General features: G+C 40.2%; 1 protein-coding gene across 2 annotated transcripts; it reads left to right on the top strand.

Moving 5' to 3' along the window:
• The first annotated feature begins 2,916 nt into the window (after positions 1 to 2,916).
• On the top strand, positions 2,917 to 15,822 carry LOC101879478 (T-lymphocyte activation antigen CD86). Of its 2 annotated transcripts, XM_031046884.2 has the most exons (6): positions 2,917 to 2,963; positions 5,969 to 6,018; positions 7,293 to 7,631; positions 11,233 to 11,544; positions 13,653 to 13,787; positions 14,630 to 15,822. In XM_031046884.2, the coding sequence occupies exons 2-6, from the start codon at positions 5,973 to 5,975 to the stop codon at positions 14,647 to 14,649; spliced, it is 852 nt and encodes a 283-aa protein (XP_030902744.2). In that variant the 5' UTR covers positions 2,917 to 2,963; positions 5,969 to 5,972; the 3' UTR covers positions 14,650 to 15,822. The 2 variants fall into 2 exon arrangements, with proteins under 2 accessions (XP_030902744.2, XP_033930481.1); XM_034074590.1 differs by lacking the exon at positions 14,630 to 15,822 and having other exon boundaries at positions 13,653 to 13,876.
• The last annotated feature ends 1,441 nt before the right edge of the window (positions 15,823 to 17,263 follow it).

Below are 17,263 nucleotides of genomic sequence, written 5' to 3'. Positions count from 1 at the left end.
ATTCCCTCTTCTGTACAATTACTCTCAAGGAAACTCCAGCAATTTACAGGTCTGTTAATGAACTGACACACAATCATGGCATCATTGAATAGTTAAGCTTGGAAAGGATCTTGAGATCGTCCAGTTCCATCACCTCTCTGGAGCAGGGGTGCACTCCCCTATTTCACTGCAAAGTCAAACAAGGTAGAGTGTCCTGGTGAGAACTGAATCTGGCAATTGCTATTCCCCTGCTGACAAGTTTGTTTGACTAACCTTGAGGCAAGTGCGAGCACTGGGAAAGGAGGACAAATGTCATCTGATGTGGTTACCTGTGACGAAGAAGCAGTTCAGCCAACTTGCCAATTCTGTGGCCAGGTGTAGTTTAGAGTGTCAAACAAATATGTCAATCTACCCCGTCCTTTAGGTGGAACTCAGAATAAACAACACAGCTAATCCCAATGGATGTCTAATTCTGGCTGATAAGTTTCTTCCCCTCCAAATTTCCCCTCAGTTTCATTTGCATGGAGTATATATTCGTGTCCTGGGCTTTGCTGCAGTGACACTGTGTGTCATTAGGCAGTCGCTGTGCTCTCTTTCAGAGATACCTGCCCTTCAGTTGTGGATGAAGAATTCTGCTAGCAGAGGCAGTGGAATGTTCCATGATCTTTCAACCAAAGGTATTATTGAAATAATTGGTGTTGTTTAATTGTTATTAAAAGAACAGTTTTGGATGTTAATGCAAAGTGGTACCAGAATCACAGAGAAAATCATAGTTCTTCTGAAGATCTTAGGTATAACAGGATGTTATTGAAACAGGCAGTAATGAGAAGGAATACAAAAGGCAAAAATTAGGGAAACAGAAGGGTTTTTTAATGTAATAACAACATAATTAAATATTAACATAATAACAACAACAGATTTTTTTAATGTAGCTTAGAATAAAAGATTGTTCTAAAAGACTGAGCAATAGAAAAGTTTAGCAGTTGATTAAAACAGTTCCGCTTTCTAGCTGGGGAAACACATAGCAAACACAAATTGCCTGGCAATGGTATGCTTTGAAAATGTGTCTGTTCTGGGATAGTTATGTGGTTGTGTTTGGGTGGAGGGCATCTGAGAATTCCCTGACCTTACCATGTTAAGAGAATTTCCTTGAGTTGTGCCTTCCTTTGACAGCACTTGTGCAAATCAGCCTGTGTTTACAGCATAGGAGAAGGATGGTGAATGCATCTTCTGGATGTCTCTAGGCTAGCTTTTGGGTCAGCAGTGGAAAGTCTTAGTCACACATGTCCTGTCTCCAGGAGACTCAGTGTTGAACAGGATAGGAATTCTAGAAAAATTCCCTGCACTAGGGGAGTCAAAAGAGTCAGTTTCTACTTCAGTATTTGCTTCTGTTTTGAGCTCATTATGAAACATGGGTGAGGAGAGTCTTTCCATAGAAGATGCAAGATGTAAGAAGAGGTATCTGATGTAAGAAAAAGCACTAATGTCATGTAAGAACATGTAAAAAGGGATGTTTTGAAAGGTACTGAAGGAATTTAGGAGTCAAAGAGCACAGATTTGAAAGTGTCTGTCAAAAAATAGTTACTATATCCAAAAATGAAAACAGGAAAAAAGAGAGCAAATGAAAACCCAGGCAATCATACCAGCCACAAAGCCCTTGTTTACTCCAAGACCTTCATGCTTCACTGTGTGCGTTAGGTTTTCATATGCTGGACTGGGAGGAACAAGAGACAGAAAGCGCAAGCCAATCTCAACATAAGTTACACAGGGCTTTCTGGCACTTGCCCTCAAACGCAAATGGAATGAAGTTGTCCCTTTTTAATGAACATCAATCTTAGAGTTCCTCAGTGGAGGAATCCCCCTATACTCAGCCAAGTGGGAACTACTTCTTGATTTTTCTGAGGCTATTTGGGTCAAACCAAAGTAGTCACAAATAGAGTCAGTAAAGTGCATATACTCATACAGTTTCTTCTCCTTTTAGTGATTGTACTTCAGATGGTGACTAAAGAATTGAGTGTGACTGCTGACTGCATACTGAGAGAATTTCAACCAATACACTTCTCCATTTGTCGTCTCAGACATCCACACATGACTTGTAATTGTGAGTCATGGGGACATCCCCAGGAATGAGGAGGCTGATAAAGCCTCAAAAGGCAAGAAAGACATGCCACATAGTGCTAGCAAGGGGAAATGACTACCTCCCAATGGACTCGTGTAATTCAGGATGACAGAGATAATTTGTAAGCCCCAAGTCTTCAAACCACTCCTATCTCATCAGTTATCACTGGCACTGTGAGAAAGTGCTGCTTCCACAGCTGGATGTACCCAGAAAAACTGCACATACATACATACACACATGCATTCACATGCACATACACATGCTCTGAAGTGGAGCAGAGTGCTCATGCACTGGGCTATGGCCACTCTGAGGGCAGTTTGTTCTGCACCTCTTGCCAGCAGCAGGCCATACCCTGAAGCCAAGTCTTTTTTCTCCTCTTACCTTTAGCAGTCCTCTTTGACTGCTAAACAGTTCTGGGATACAACCAGTCTTTCTATGGCCTGCAGATATAAAAAAGAATTGAGCATGGAATGTGTATTGAATATGCCAACACAGAAACTGTGTAATTCACCTTCTTCCCCTCAGTCCTCTGGACACTGGCTCAAAGAATGTGTGTTTGTTGGCTAAAGGCATCTTGTAAAAAAGGGGAAAGAGATGCTACTTGCCATACTGGTTTTAGTGGCCCGATTCATGATTCATCAGCTCTCACATAAGAGTTAAAGTAAGACAAGTGGCTTGTCACACTCAGTGACCTCTCTCTGCAGGGAACATGGGTGTACACCCCTCTGCAGACTCACAGGATCCTTCTTCATGCAGCATGCCTTCTCCTTGAAAACAACAGCCAGGAAAACATGTAGGAACATTGAGGCTTCTGTCCTCACTGATCCAAATCCAACCCATAAAGCAAGGCAAGCAATGTTATCTGGTATGTTTCCTGAGGTTTATTTCTCTCTCTTACTTTCAGTTCCAGTTTTGGTCTTTGCTGCTGTGAGACAGTGATTGCAAGACATACCTAGCTATAGCAGTACTTTCCCTGTTTAGTTTCCAGTTGCTAAATTGTATTAATTTCTCTTCTAACACACATGCACTGGATAAAATAAATAGGGCTATCTTTTTTTTACTTGACTGGAAGCAAAACTTCTTATTCACTGGAGGAAAAGCTGATTGCTGAGCAGGGGTTTCTGTAGTTTTCAGTGGTTTGGCACAGGTGGTTTTATTTAGGCAGTCATTTGTGTGGTTTAATTCAGTGAGGCCCAGCCGAGAAGGAAAACCTCTTGACAAAAGTTCAGCATGTGAGCTTTACTACAGGCAGCTTGAGCAGAAAGAGAATGGCCTCCTACAACAATGGATTCTGCACAGTCCCTCCCTCCTCTTTTGCTGATAGATGGATCACTAAGAAAACTATCTGTGTCCTCCGAGACATTAAGGCTTCTTTCTCACCTTTCCTAAGAAAAGGCAGGATGAATCTGGTCTGGAAAAAATATTCACAGTTCTGTACATTACAGTACACAAAACCCATGGCAGCTGACTGGGGAACTCTATTAAACAGAAGAGACTCAGGCTCCCAGAGAACTGGGGTAAAGACCCCAGTAAACCAGCCATCCTGGGTTCAGTGTAACAGTTATTTTTCTCCTCCCTAGTAGCTGGTGTGGTGCTGTGTTTTTTACTTTAGCCTGAGAGCAACACTGATAACACACTGATGTTTTTAGTGTTGCTAAGTAGTGCTTACCCTCATCAAGGACTTTTCGGTCTCTCATGCTTTGCTAGTGAGGAGGGGCACAAGAAGCTGGGAGGAAGCAGAGACAGGACACCTGACCCAAACTAGCCAAAAGATATTCCATAGCACAGCACGTCATGCCCAGTATAGAAACTGGGGGGGAGTTACCTGGAAGGCCCAAATCACTGCTTGGGTCGGGCTGGGTATAGGTCAGCAGGTGGTGAGCAATTGTATTGAGCATCACTTGTGTTTGTTGTTTTCTTTTCCTTTTCCACTTTTAGTTTTATATTTTTTCCCCTTGTTATTTCATTTATCACTATTATTATTGGCGGTAGCAGTAGTATTTTTTGTGTTATACTTTAGTTTCTGGACTGTTCTTACCTCAATCCATGGGGTTTACGTTCTTTCCATTCTCCTCTCCCTCTCTCCAGAGGGAGTGAGGGAAGAAGGTGGGGAGTGAGCAAGTGGCTGTGTGGTTCTGAGTTACCAGCTAGGCTTAAACCATGACAGTGCTTTTTGGCGCGCAGCGTGGGACACAAAGGGTTGAGATAATGACAGATCTGACCAGAGTGTATCTAATTGTATTTGTGATAAGCATTAATTGTTTCAGATTAATAGTGACTCATCACAATGTTGATTTATTTGCTGTCAGAGTTGTTGCACTTGGTCTCAGAGTTTCAGCATGTTGTACCTTACTTACAGCAAGTGGGGGGCCTGGGCTAAAGCTCTTGTTTAGCTGTACTTCATGGTAATGACTTGTAATGCAATAGAATCGTTGATCTGGGCATGCATTGTCAATGTGATCATCACCTCTGTACTTTGGGAGGCATGTAATGGGAATTGTTAACAATTGCACCTATTTTTTTCCCCTTGGAAGGCCAACCTTTGGAGGATACATCCTTCCCTCTTTTGACAAAAAGCAATCAGGAAGCTGTACTACTAGTGAACACAGAAGACAGCAATCTCAATGGCTTTAAGCAGTGTGAGAGCTAGAGTTTTTACATCTGCTCCAGCAAAAGAGGATTCTTTGAAGCTATTTAAAGGAGGAGGGTGAAGGACCTTAGCAGTGGTGGTGTGGAGGCTTCTCCCAGATATACGGAAAAGACACAGGAAGAGCACAAATGTGCTGCTAAAATGCAAACCAACCACCACAGGCCAGTCAGATCCAGATGCCATTGACACCCCAGGGCATGGGAATGGCTTGTGGCTGTTTCCTGGGATTATAGGACCTTTATACCACATAGAATCATTTTGTTTATGGGCTGTCAGGTTTTCTCTTTTTATTTTAAAAAGATACAGTTTTTCTTAACCACAAATTAAATGCTGTTTAGACTCAACTCTTTAAACCGTACAGGATTTCTCTCAGTTATATTTTACTGTTGTGAAGGAGAGGTTCCTGTTACAATACTGAAGGTTAAACACTTCAACATTTCTGATAGCTGGCATCATCATGCTGTCTCTCTCACCTCCTCCTTCTATGTTACCCTCTCCTCCCCCTTTACTTTCAATTCCCCTTTCTTCCCCACACTGCCAGGACAATCATGTTCCCAATTCCTTTTTCCTCTGCACAAGGTCTTTTGGGTATTCATCCTGCCCTTTGCACCTCAGGGGCTTTCTGTTCCTCCCATGGCATATCCTGTCTGCAGCAGTCCTGCCCTACATCACCTTCTCTGTAAACCAGAGCTCTGTCATGGCATGTTTCTTGTTGCTAAAGGCTATGAAGCACACAGAAGTCTTCGCACCAGTACATAGGAAAAGGTGAGATTAACTTTCTCAATAGCCTCTCTCTTGCTAAAGTTTCTTCCTGTTTTACCACTTCTTTGGGAGTACTGGAGAAGGTACTGGAATATTTTCACACTTCATATTTCTTCATATCTCCTCATCAGGGACTGTAGCCATAGGACAAAAGGTGATGGGTTCAAACTAAAACAGGGGAAGTTCAAGTTAGATATAAGGAAGAAGTTCTTTACTGTGATGGTGGTAAGGCCCCGGAACAGGTTGCCCAGAGAAGTGGTAAATGCTCCATCCCTGGCAGTGTTCAAGGCCAGGCTGGATGGAGCTTGAGGTGACATGGTTTAGTGTAAGGTATCCCTGCCCATGGCAGAGGGTTGGAACTGAATGATGTTAAGGTCCTTCTCAATACAAACCATTCTGTGATTTTATGATTCTATGTTTCTGTGATTTCATATTTCTTTCATTCTTCCTTCTTACAGTGTCATGGAGGTCTTCATATTCTTCCTTTATACTATGATACTTCTCCCAGGTAAAAGTCACATTCTTAATTGTAAAAACTGTTTTGATTATTTGTGTCCTGCTATGTGATACTTTCTCATCCACTAAAAAGCTCATTCCTTAACAGTATTTAATGATTTTCATTGCACAACCAAGGTCATATAGCCTATGCAATGTGTATTTAAATTGTGTGCAGGGACTATATAAAATATATAGCAAGTACTTTCTCTCTTCAAATTTGTATCTTTACATTACACTTGCTTTACATTGCTTGTTAAATTTTTGATGTAAATCTGTCTTTCAAATGTGTGCATATCACCACAGTACCTTATAAAGGAAAGCAGTATTAAATTGAAACCCCACAGTCTGATGTGGGACTACTGGAGTTCTAGACAGCCACAGAGATCATTTTGCAGTCTGGTGCTCCTGAAGAGCAGTAAAAATTTTGCACCAGGAGAAAGGCTATAAATCTTCTCATCCTTTTGAACACAGCAGAGGTGTTTGTATCTTTTGGGACAGAGGACTGCATTTCCCATTCCAAGAAAAGTTAGTCTTCCTGGCCCATCACCACCCATAACAGTGGATACATACACTGAGGAAAGTAAGGGAAAAATCATCCCTTATGTACTACTGTTTATCCTTTCTTTGCATGAAGGCTTAACTGTGCTTATTGACTATTTCTATTCACAAGATCAGCAACAGAAGAATTAAATCTGACATTTACTTTGTCATCAAACTCTAGATTAATTACAGAAGAGTTAAATCTGACATTTAATGTGTCATTAAACTTTAGATTAATTCTTCATGTGACTGAAATTGTTCACCTGTTTCTGACCTACTGGTCATATATTCCCTAGACACCAGCATTTACCACACAATGTGCACTTCACATTGCCTTCAAAACTGCAGTGCTGTGCTCTTGTATTAGGAGAATCAACTCAACTTTTTAAAAAGAAATTGTGCATCTATCACCTTTATGGCAGTATTTCATTATACTTGGGATGCTATACTCAGGATGCAAGAATGGTTTGGACCTTTTGCCTGCAGATTAAGTACAGACACTTGCAGCCTCCATGGGGTAGGCCTTCCTTGGAGAGTGAAATATAGGAAGGAAAACAAGAAACAGCTTTATGACCTAACTCCACAAAACTGAGTCAGTTTGAAGAACTACATGTCTTGTCATACCTAGTGGGAGCATTTGTGTCTGAAAGCTGGCAGTTTACTGCTACTGTGGTTAAGTGTTGCCTGTGTGAGTGCAAATACTTGGTGTTCTTCTGTAGCTGATGGAAATCTTCTTTGTCGAAGGTACCACCGGCACCGTGTATCAGGTGAAGTCATTTCTCAACCACACTGCATACCTATCCTGCTATTTTCCAAACTCTCAGAAAAGTGACATAAAGGATTTAATAGTTTTTTGGCAAAAAGGCTTTGAAGTGGTGCATGAAGTGTACTACGGCCAAGAAAAACATGATAATGTTAGTCCTGATTATAAAAATCGCACCAAGATGGATATGGACAAATGGACCTTGCAGCTGTTAAATGCAGGGATTGTGGATGAGGGACTGTATGCGTGTATCATACAGCAGAGAGTTGAAGGAATTTCAAGAGTCATACATCAATCTGAGTGCTTACTGCACATCATTGGTAAGTAAGCTCTTCTAATTGTCATCTGGTCTAGGGATTGGTGGGGTTTTTTTGGGGGGAGGGGGTCTCTGTCACTTTGTTCAGTCCAGAAATATCTGGTATTGTCTCCAGCTCACTGAAGATGTACCTGCACTGGAGCTGGATTTCTAAATCATAGAATCATAGAATAGTTCGGTTTGGAAAGGACCTCACGATCATCTAGTTACAACCCTCTACCATGGGCAGGGATGCCTCACACTAAACCATGTCACCCAAGATTGTCCAGCCTGCCCTTGAACACTGACAGTGATGGAGCATTTACCACTTGTTGGGCAGCGTGTGCCAGTGCCTCACCACCCTCACAGTAAAGAACTTCTTCCTTATATCCAACATGAACTTCCCCTGTTTACATTTGAAATCCTCAGCTCTAAATGGAATGTACTCAGGGGAAAGTAATCAGAAGTAGACAATGAGGTAATAATTTGTTCAATATTTCATATTCCTGAATCCCACCCTTTCATAGTTGTAGTGAAAACCATTCTGCCTTCTTCCTCTTGCCTCCTGGAAGTTTTATGGCTTCTAGGACTCTGTAAAATACAGTTCATTTGCATCTGATGCACTACCTTCTATTAAAAGTAGCAGGAGTTATCATCGTTGGTGGTAAATTACAGCTGGAACATAAGATTTCTGTGAACACACAGCTATTTTATGATCATATAAATCACAGAGAAAATAAGAAAAGAGCAATTCACATGGAGGAGTAGAAATTCATATGTTCAGTTAGAGGAAGACTGAAAATACTCTGAGGAAAAAATGCATGCATTGATGAGATTAAACCTGATTTCTTGTGTGTTACCAGACGAAAAGGCAGCAGATCTTTTAACAGGAGAATGGAAGTGAGAAAGAAATCTTTTCCCAATACCTTCTAATATTTTTAGTAATTCCTAAGATATTTTTCCTACAGTTTTTCTATTTTAAACTGCTCTGTTAGTAAACTTAGTCCATACGCCTGTGCTCTCTCTTCTACTGTGATAGTGCATTAATAACAATGGCTTCTAATTTCCACTGGTGTTTTCAGACCTCAGGATACTGTTTCAAAAGAGAACAAGCCATGTCTAACTGCAGCCAAAACCAGAGTATCAGGATGTCTGAGCCTATTTAGCTTTGTGCTACCAGCAAGAGTTCTCTCAATCCACAGATAGAAAACCTGGATTGTTAATTTTGATCCTCCCAGAATCTACTTGACAAGTATTTTCAGCAAAGTTTTATAACTCAGAAACTCACAATGTGCACTCAGGATCAAGGCTTCCACTTTAAGAGAATCTGAGCATCAACTGCTCAGTTAATTCAAGCAGCTACTTGTAGCTTAGCCAGCATCTGAGCAACATGTTATAGAAGTCTCACAGTTAGGCACTGAAACTCTCCTGGACCTTTCAAGGAAGACTGTTTTAAACTGTGTGCTGCTGTTTTCCTTCCAAATGATTCATTGTTCAATAAGCTCCCAAAGGAAAAAGCAGCATAAAATCATATTTAAAAAAATAGAAGGAAAATACAAATGTTGAAATGTACTTGTGCTTACTTACTGTTTCTTAAGGAGAGTCTCACATGGAAGGCTTTTTGTAGTGTGGGGTGTTACACTTAAAATGGATGTTAGAAAGACTGAGTGCTGTACAAGAATGATGGAACAGTTATACAAAGCTATCTTAATCATTTGGTTACCTAACCCACCCAGAAATACAGAAGCACCTTCTGATATGGTTTACATGTGTTATTTATATATATTATGTTAGGCAAATATATAGATAGATATATGTGTAATAAGTATTGTGTACAGCCAGGATGATTTATATGAGAACATGAGCACATATCCTTCTCCAGAAGGTATAGTGAGCTTCACAATGGAAAGCTTTGGCACTGGAAAAAAACAAGGTAGGGACCATGGTGACAAGCGACCTAACTGGAAATTCTGCTGCATGTCTCCAGCATGTCTCCAGTGCTTCTTTTGGATGGATCAAAATGGGAAGTAGGTGAGACTAGGGAAGCTTTTTCAAACTATGTGCTAGGATTAAAACTGATGTCAAAAGAGACATAAAATTTGTGTCCTCATTTTAAAAGGGATGTTAGAAAACTTACAAGCATAAAAAAAAGCTCTGCTAGAGTTATACAAAGGCTGGAAAAATACAGTCCAACTGAAGACATTAAAAGATCAATCTGATTACACAGAAAACTGAGAGAAGACTGGTTTTCAGAGTGTGGGAACCTGAAACGTACATAAAACACTGGATATTGAAGAAAAAGCTAATTTGTTTAGTGAAGGTATAAAAACTATCAGCAGCTGAAAGTAAGTGAAAAGTAAGGGAAACTGTCACTTTTAGGAAATAGAACAAAACTAGGTAAGTTGATTAAGCCGTTGAGAAGCATATTAAGGGCTTGATGGATATGTTGTCTCTTGAGGTATTTAAATCTAAGCCCATAGTGATTTTGGAAGATATGCTACCTTTAAATAGAAAAGACTTCCTGAAACAGGCTTCTCTGTTAACAATCCAAAACTCATAAATACATAGCCCATACCCTGCATGCAACCAACAGCACTTTTCAGTCAATTGAGGTTCCCAGAAGCCATAAACCAGAAGTGCTTTGATCAGGGTATAGTCCTCTACTTCTACTTGTTTACTGTCAATAGGATTCAAACTCTTAATTCGCTGGGATTTGGCATGTTTCATAGGCATGGAATACATTCCTGCCCTCCCTATAAAATGCCAAGGAGAGAATAAATACTGTAGACCAGAAGCTGGAGTGAGCAGTCAGATAAGTCAGATCTTGAGGAGAAAGAGGAAGTCTGAGCTTTCCTGAGAGACAACTTAACTAAATTTATCTAAATAAAGAAGGTGGGAATTTTTCCAGTTTGAATTCACAACCATGGATTCTCTTGGAATTTAAGCGAGTAAGCTAAATCCTGCTCCATGTGTGCTGGGATAGAGCAAATAAAGTAACATTATATTTCTTCATCCATCCATAATAAGAATTCACTAGGGCAAGGACTGGAGCCTAAATCCAACACATTTGAGCAAGTATGCAAAACAGACTCTCTTAGGCTTATATTTTTCTAAGAATCCTTTTCCCCTTCTCCAGTATTTCTCCATATTGCCTTTAGTCCTATTGCCACTAATGTCATGAAGTATTCTCAATGTGTCTTGAGTCTGTTTCTTGGATTCTGGTTTTGTGATTGATTGATTTTAACTTGCTGTATGCTAATGTGCAGTCAGTATTATGTCTACATTCTCTCCTCCTTTTCCTTTATAGTCTGCTATTTCCACTATGACCTCTTAAATAAAGGAAACCTGGTTTGGGAATATTTGGTAGATTATTTAATAAAGAGTACTTCCATTTAGCATTCATACTCATAGACCCATTGCTTGGCTGATCAGACTTACGTCCTTGAAACATTCTGAGGACAAGGAGAAGCAAGTTCAAACATACACCATAACAAACCCTTCTTGGGACTCCAACTGTTTTCCTAAGAAATTTGCTTAGACTTGCTTCTGCCTGAAAATAATTGGAAGGAACTGTCATGAGATGCAGTATGTCTGACTCATGATGCTTTCTCTTTGGTCTATTTCAGCCAACTATAGTCAACCTGAGATAGCACGGCTGCACAAAGGGGAACTAAAGCCCAATGAATATTTGAAGCTTTGCTGTTCTTCCAGTGGAGGTTATCCAGTGCCCGAGCAAATGACTTGGTTAATTTCACATGAAAACAAAACACTCAGGCTTATGAATGATATGGATATCTCACAGGATGCTGTAACAAAGCTGTACAATGTTACTACCAAGCTGAATACCACAGTTCCTACAAACACCCTCACTAATATCAGCTGCTTGCTTTACCTTGGAGAGGAGCTGGGGAGCCTTGTCTCAGTGCCACTAAGCATAGGTGAGTGCCCATTTGCCCTTTCCACTTTTTGCATGGGTTGGAGAAGGGCACATTGTAATAGAGCTAATGACAGCAGCATAGTCAAGGCAGAGAATAAACACTAAGTAGCAATAGGAGCTGGTTATAAGAGTTGTATGTTCTCTGTCCAACAGCCACAGCACCAAATTCCCTCTTCTTTCCATATGGGAAGTCTTATTACAGCAAGAATTGGGCAGAGAAGGAAGGCTACTGCTGCACAATCCAGAACACAGTCCTGTTTGTCACCTCGTTGTAGATGCTGCTGTAATAAGCAGCAAAACAAGCTGGATATCTGGATTAGGTGGCAACCAGTCTCCAGAGGTGACAGCTGTTGAGAGAGGTTGCCACTTCACAGGATTAGAGAACTGCTGAGATTGGAAGAGGCATCTGGAGATTATCCATGTCAAGCACTCTTCCCAAAGCAGGGTCAATAGGTAGCGCAGGGCCTTATTCAGCTGAATTTAAAATATCTCCCAGGATAACTCCTCTCAGCAAACTGTTCCAGTGTTTGTCACCCTGACAGTAAAAATAGTTTGGGTTTCTTTTTTCCCTGATGTTTAAATACTTGAGCTGAATAACTCCTTAGAGAGAGATAGAAGGCTAAACAGAAACGTCCCTTGGACCAGATTTGGCTCAAAATCTGCCAAAGAGACTGTGCTGAGTTTTAGTGTAAAGGCCATGAAATTTTGCCTAATCTTAGAAGCATTCCTGGTGGTTTTCATAACATTTGACAGAACAAAACATGCATTCCAAAACTGCTATATGGGGACTTGTTTTCCTAAGATTGTCTCTTTTTTTTTTCACACACTGCTTGCAAGAAGAAGCTGGGGACCTGAATTCCAATAAGGCTTTTCTGCTGGATCATCTCAGGGTTCTGCATGGATTATCCTTCCTTTAGAATAAGCTGTATTTTATTTATCTCCTAGGAAAGGAAAACATCCTTTGGCATATTTTTGTTTGTAAACTACAGCACAAGCACAACAAAATAAAGACAATTCCCACTTTGGTCATAAGTTCATTTGGCTTGTACATGTTTCCTTTAGACAGCATTAAAAATGGAGAGCCATGCTTCAGCTGACAGGAACAGGGAGCAAAGAGGGAATGGCAGAATTACAGGAAAGCCTGCTAGGGTAGTATAGGCATGCACCTTACTACTGCAGGTGTAGTAGGTAAAAGAAGTAGATAAAAGAAGCTTGCCACTTGTTCTGAAAAAGTTCCAGGGTGCTGTTTTCTTCATATAGATCTAGCTACAGGGTTAAGTTGTCAGTGCTCAATGTGACAAACTGCCTCTGATGGCCTGACATTCTAGCAGTTTTGAATAACATTAAAATACAATACAGAAGTCTTCTGAGGTTTGCACAGCTCTACGTTGTTCTACATGAGTGTTAACGTAGCTATATTAGCTAATATACCTATTAACAATATTAACTCTATTAGCTATAGTGCTGCATCCTCCTCTTCCCTATTGAATTCTTCTCTCCTCTCTGGCCCTATGAAAGTAGTCATGTGATAAGCAGTGATGGTGGGTAAGAAACCAGGAACTCCACATAAAACAAAGCTCTGTTTGGCAATAACTGAAGCTCTATCTGTTTCTAGCCTTAGCAACCAAAATCTCAAAAGCATGATAACCAGAAATAGACGGAAACTCCCTTGATTCTCTGCTACTTTCACATCCCTTATAGCATTTCATTAGGCTTTGACCATCATTTACACAAACACCCAGTAGTAACATACCCCAGGTTCTTCAAACTTGCACAGTAGCATGGAGTAGCATTAGCACAGCAGCTGCCTCATAGGCTCTTGTAGTAATTAAGTTGCTGATCTCTCACATTACCCAAATATCATAAAGGGTACTTTGCCTTACTGTTGTTGAAGTGGCCATTAAGACCTGAGAGTTTCACTAGTTATTGGAAATGGAAGTAAAACATTGGAGAATGATTTATTTGCAATATTAAAGCACTGTAAAAGCAAAGGTTGATGAGGGCCTTTCCCTAAATTTCTAATTCACATAACTTTGGGATAGAGTGTTTCAGTAAATTGTCACCAAATGAAATCTTTGTCATGTGTATCTCCTCTGTTTTCTTATTCAGAGATAATTCAAGAGGAAGAAAGAGAGCAACTGAAGATACATTTCTTTGGCCCACTTATAGCTGTGATTGTACTGATCACAATTCTTCTAGGTTTTGTGATCTTGAAGAACAGAAATATCTCATCCAGCAACCAGGGTAAGTTATTACTTCTCATTCAGCTCTACTGTCCCTCATGTCACAGACTTTGCTCTTTGTAATTATCCCTTCACCTACATTCAAGCTGCTGACAGAAAGTTAGAATTCATGCTGGACTTAAGCTAAACATTCTTGGACAATTCAGTTCCTGCAGCAACTTCGTCCATTCAGAAGCAAGTCAAAACATCTTTCTCCTGTCTTGTCCTGGAATCCACTTCTTTCTCCACTTTGAGCTCTGTGAGACTGACACGTACCAGCTACTGCTTTTTTCTGCAGTTTCATCCTTTTTTTTTCCTGGGATTTGTTTTTGTTTGGGTGGGTTTTTTTGGGGTTTTTTGGGTTTTTATGGTTAGTGGATTTGGCTCATAAAATTATTGAACTGTAGAAACCTTTCTTGTCCCTCACCATTTATAAGAAAGGTGGTGCTGGAGGAGAGACAAGATGACGTTTCTGTCAAATGCAAGTATCTCTGTCAAGGCAGAGCTGAAGGGTCAAGGCTTTGCTCCACTGCAGGCAGCCCAACTCTGGACCGGAATAATCATCTTGTACTAGGAACAGAATTTGAACTTTGCATTGTATTTTTCTATCTTGTTCCAAAACAGGGTCTCAGCAGTCCAGGGTTTGTCCTGCACTTAAAGTATCCTCTTGCTGATGTTAGAGTCTATCCTTTGTTATAGGAAGAGGGAAATGCATTCCTCACAGTCCTGTTTCCTTACACAGCCAAGTTCTGAGCGCTACCTCATTCTTTCTCCAAATCCTAAGATAACTAAGACATTTACTATGATCTCTCTTTCTGCTCCAATTTCTCACGTTTCTTTAAATCACATATTCATCTATTTTAGGAGTCAGTCTAGCAGTCTAGAAGCTATCCAGCTTGAAACTGCAGCCATTAGCCAGACTGCTGACTGGAAACTGTCTCTGCACATAGCAAGGCCTGAGGTCCTGTGTTCTTACATGGTGTGCCAGAAAAAGAATCCTCCCAGATATCCAACAGAACAACATGCAACATTTTTACCTGATGGTTAAAATACACTGTCCAGTGTTCTCTGCTTTTACTTTTGTTCCAGAATGGTAGTAAATATGATGCTCTGCCTGTCTGCATAACTACCTTTTTGCTGTATCTTCCATTACATACCGTGACATTGTAAAACCCTGAGAGTCAATGAAGAAAGCAGAGCTGTGTGGGTCTCAGAAGATTCAGAAATAGAAAGTGTTAGGCTACAACCTGTGAATCACAACCATCACTGGAAACATGATCAGAGGCAGGTTATTAATTATGAGCCATAAATGCTTTTGGGATAGCCAGTGTGACTTTGTACCAGTAACTTTCTTGTAAAGCTCCATCACTGAAAGAGGAAATTCAAGGCAATTCCCCACTCTCTGAGACAAGTTACACAATTCCTATGAGACATTTGAAACTAGAAATCACCTGAAGGAAAGACTTGCTTTAAACATAATTGCTGGTTATCTTTTTTTTAGTATCTTCCAAGCTTAATAACCCAGACAGTTCCTGGACTTCCAGGAATTCTGCTGGATCCTGTACTAGTTCAGGTGGATGCAGGGACAGAAAACGAAAGCATGAGGTATCATTCATATGTGTAGAAATCTACATATACAAAATGAAGCTAATCATATAATGGAAAAATATAAGTGGGTTGTCTTGCAATTTATTTGACTGTGTTCTCCTTTTCTGAAGCTTGCTTCAACCCCTGAGGATAGAGCAATCCATACACTGTGGTATGCCCAGATATTGGAAGTAGTTTTAACTTTCAGAAAAGATTCTCCATTTCACTCAGAAAGGAAATTTTTAGTCTGGGGACTTAGAATCTCCTTGGTTTCTGCTGGGTACAAATACTCTTTTCTGTCAAATTATGTGAGTTGCTAGATTCCACCTAAATTTTTACTCCACTTTCAAGTGTGTGAGAGAATTTGCATGTCCTTTTGAGTCAGCTAAACCGTTTCTGAGTCAGTTTATTAAGCTATTACACTAACATTCCAAATATTGACATTCAGATTAATATCATTCAAATTTTATTAAAAGTTAAAGTTTTTATTTTTATGTAAAAGTTTATATTTGTTAGTAAACTTATTTAATGACTTAATAAAATACATGTCTTTTTCTGTGTTGGTGTTTTATTCACTTTCCATTAAAGCATGAAGGAAATACACATATTTGTTGTTCTCAGGGAGGAAAAACTCACAGGATTATTTCTTGGAAGCAAATGAATAAAAAAGGAATTGCTGCAATGACCAAGAATGGCACAACTGAAGGTTTCAGTCACAGAGCTGGATATATATACATGATATATCCGTGTATTCATACCTCCTTGATTTATTGACCTATTAACCTCAAAGATTAGATACAAAATTACAGCCTGAAAATTGGGCCTTTTGATTCTGTGCTGCAGATTGTCAAATGCATCTCCAGTGGGTCACACAATCTTTAACTTGATTAACATTTGGTTCGTTAAATAAAGCATATGTTGAACCATTAGGTGTACTAAGTCAGGCAGATGCTCACTAGATTTGTGTTGTCTCTCCTGCTTTTTTTACCACATGCTGTAATTCAGTTGATTTTTTTCAACATTTTTTCTTCCCACCTAAGTCATACATCTCAAATCCTCACTAACATTGAGGTTCAAAACAACACCTAAAGCCTACTTTGCTCCTACCCAAAAAAGCTTTGCGGGTCTTGCCTTCCGTATGCCTAGATTAGCAAATGCACACATACACTCTCAAGCTCACAGTCTCGGAACACTCTTACCGACCCCTAAATCCTGATGTGCTGTTTCTCTGGTCAGCTTTCTGAAGTGAGGGAAAAAAACCTTCACCATGTTTTCCCATAGGAGAAAACCAATCAGCAGCTTCTCCACAATGGAGAAGGTGTCTGGAAATCTATGCTAGGACTCAAGAGTCCTACTCTAGAAAATCCACTTAGCAGAAAAAAGAATTATGAGAGCTCGGAATTCAACAGGTTCTGCAACATGTCGCAATACCTCTGAGGGGACTTTTCACCCCAATACACTGTCCACTATCACTATCAGCAGTTGCAACTAGTGGCAAAAAGCTGTGCACATTGTGGGTTCATTTTTTCTTTTGACAACTCCCTTCCATCCTTAATTTGTTCCCCATCAGTGAAGTTGTTTGTTTTCTCCCTTGCCATCCCTCTACTGTAGGCTACCAACCTCCTTCTTTTACCTGCTCAATTTCTCTGCCTCCTCTTTCCTTGCTCTTAAAATCAACTGTATTCCCTACCTGCAGGTAAAGGCAGTTCAGGGGGAAAGAAGCAGAAGGGCTTCAGGGAAATCGTAGTTTGTGTTTCTCTGTTCAAATGCATTAATCCTCTGCACTAGCAGGTATAACAAGCACAGTAACAAAGCACAAGAAAAACATAGCCGCTTTGCTGGCATTTCTGTCCTCCATATGAATTCATTCAGGTTTCCAGGTTATCTCTTCACCCACTTTGTAGTCTTTTC

Source organism: Melopsittacus undulatus, chromosome 2 (genome assembly GCF_012275295.1).
Source record: "Melopsittacus undulatus isolate bMelUnd1 chromosome 2, bMelUnd1.mat.Z, whole genome shotgun sequence".
Classification (NCBI taxonomy): Eukaryota; Metazoa; Chordata; class Aves; order Psittaciformes; family Psittaculidae; genus Melopsittacus; species Melopsittacus undulatus.
The sequence above is the reverse complement of the archived record's forward strand: the minus strand, read 5'-3'. Positions and strand labels throughout refer to the sequence as shown.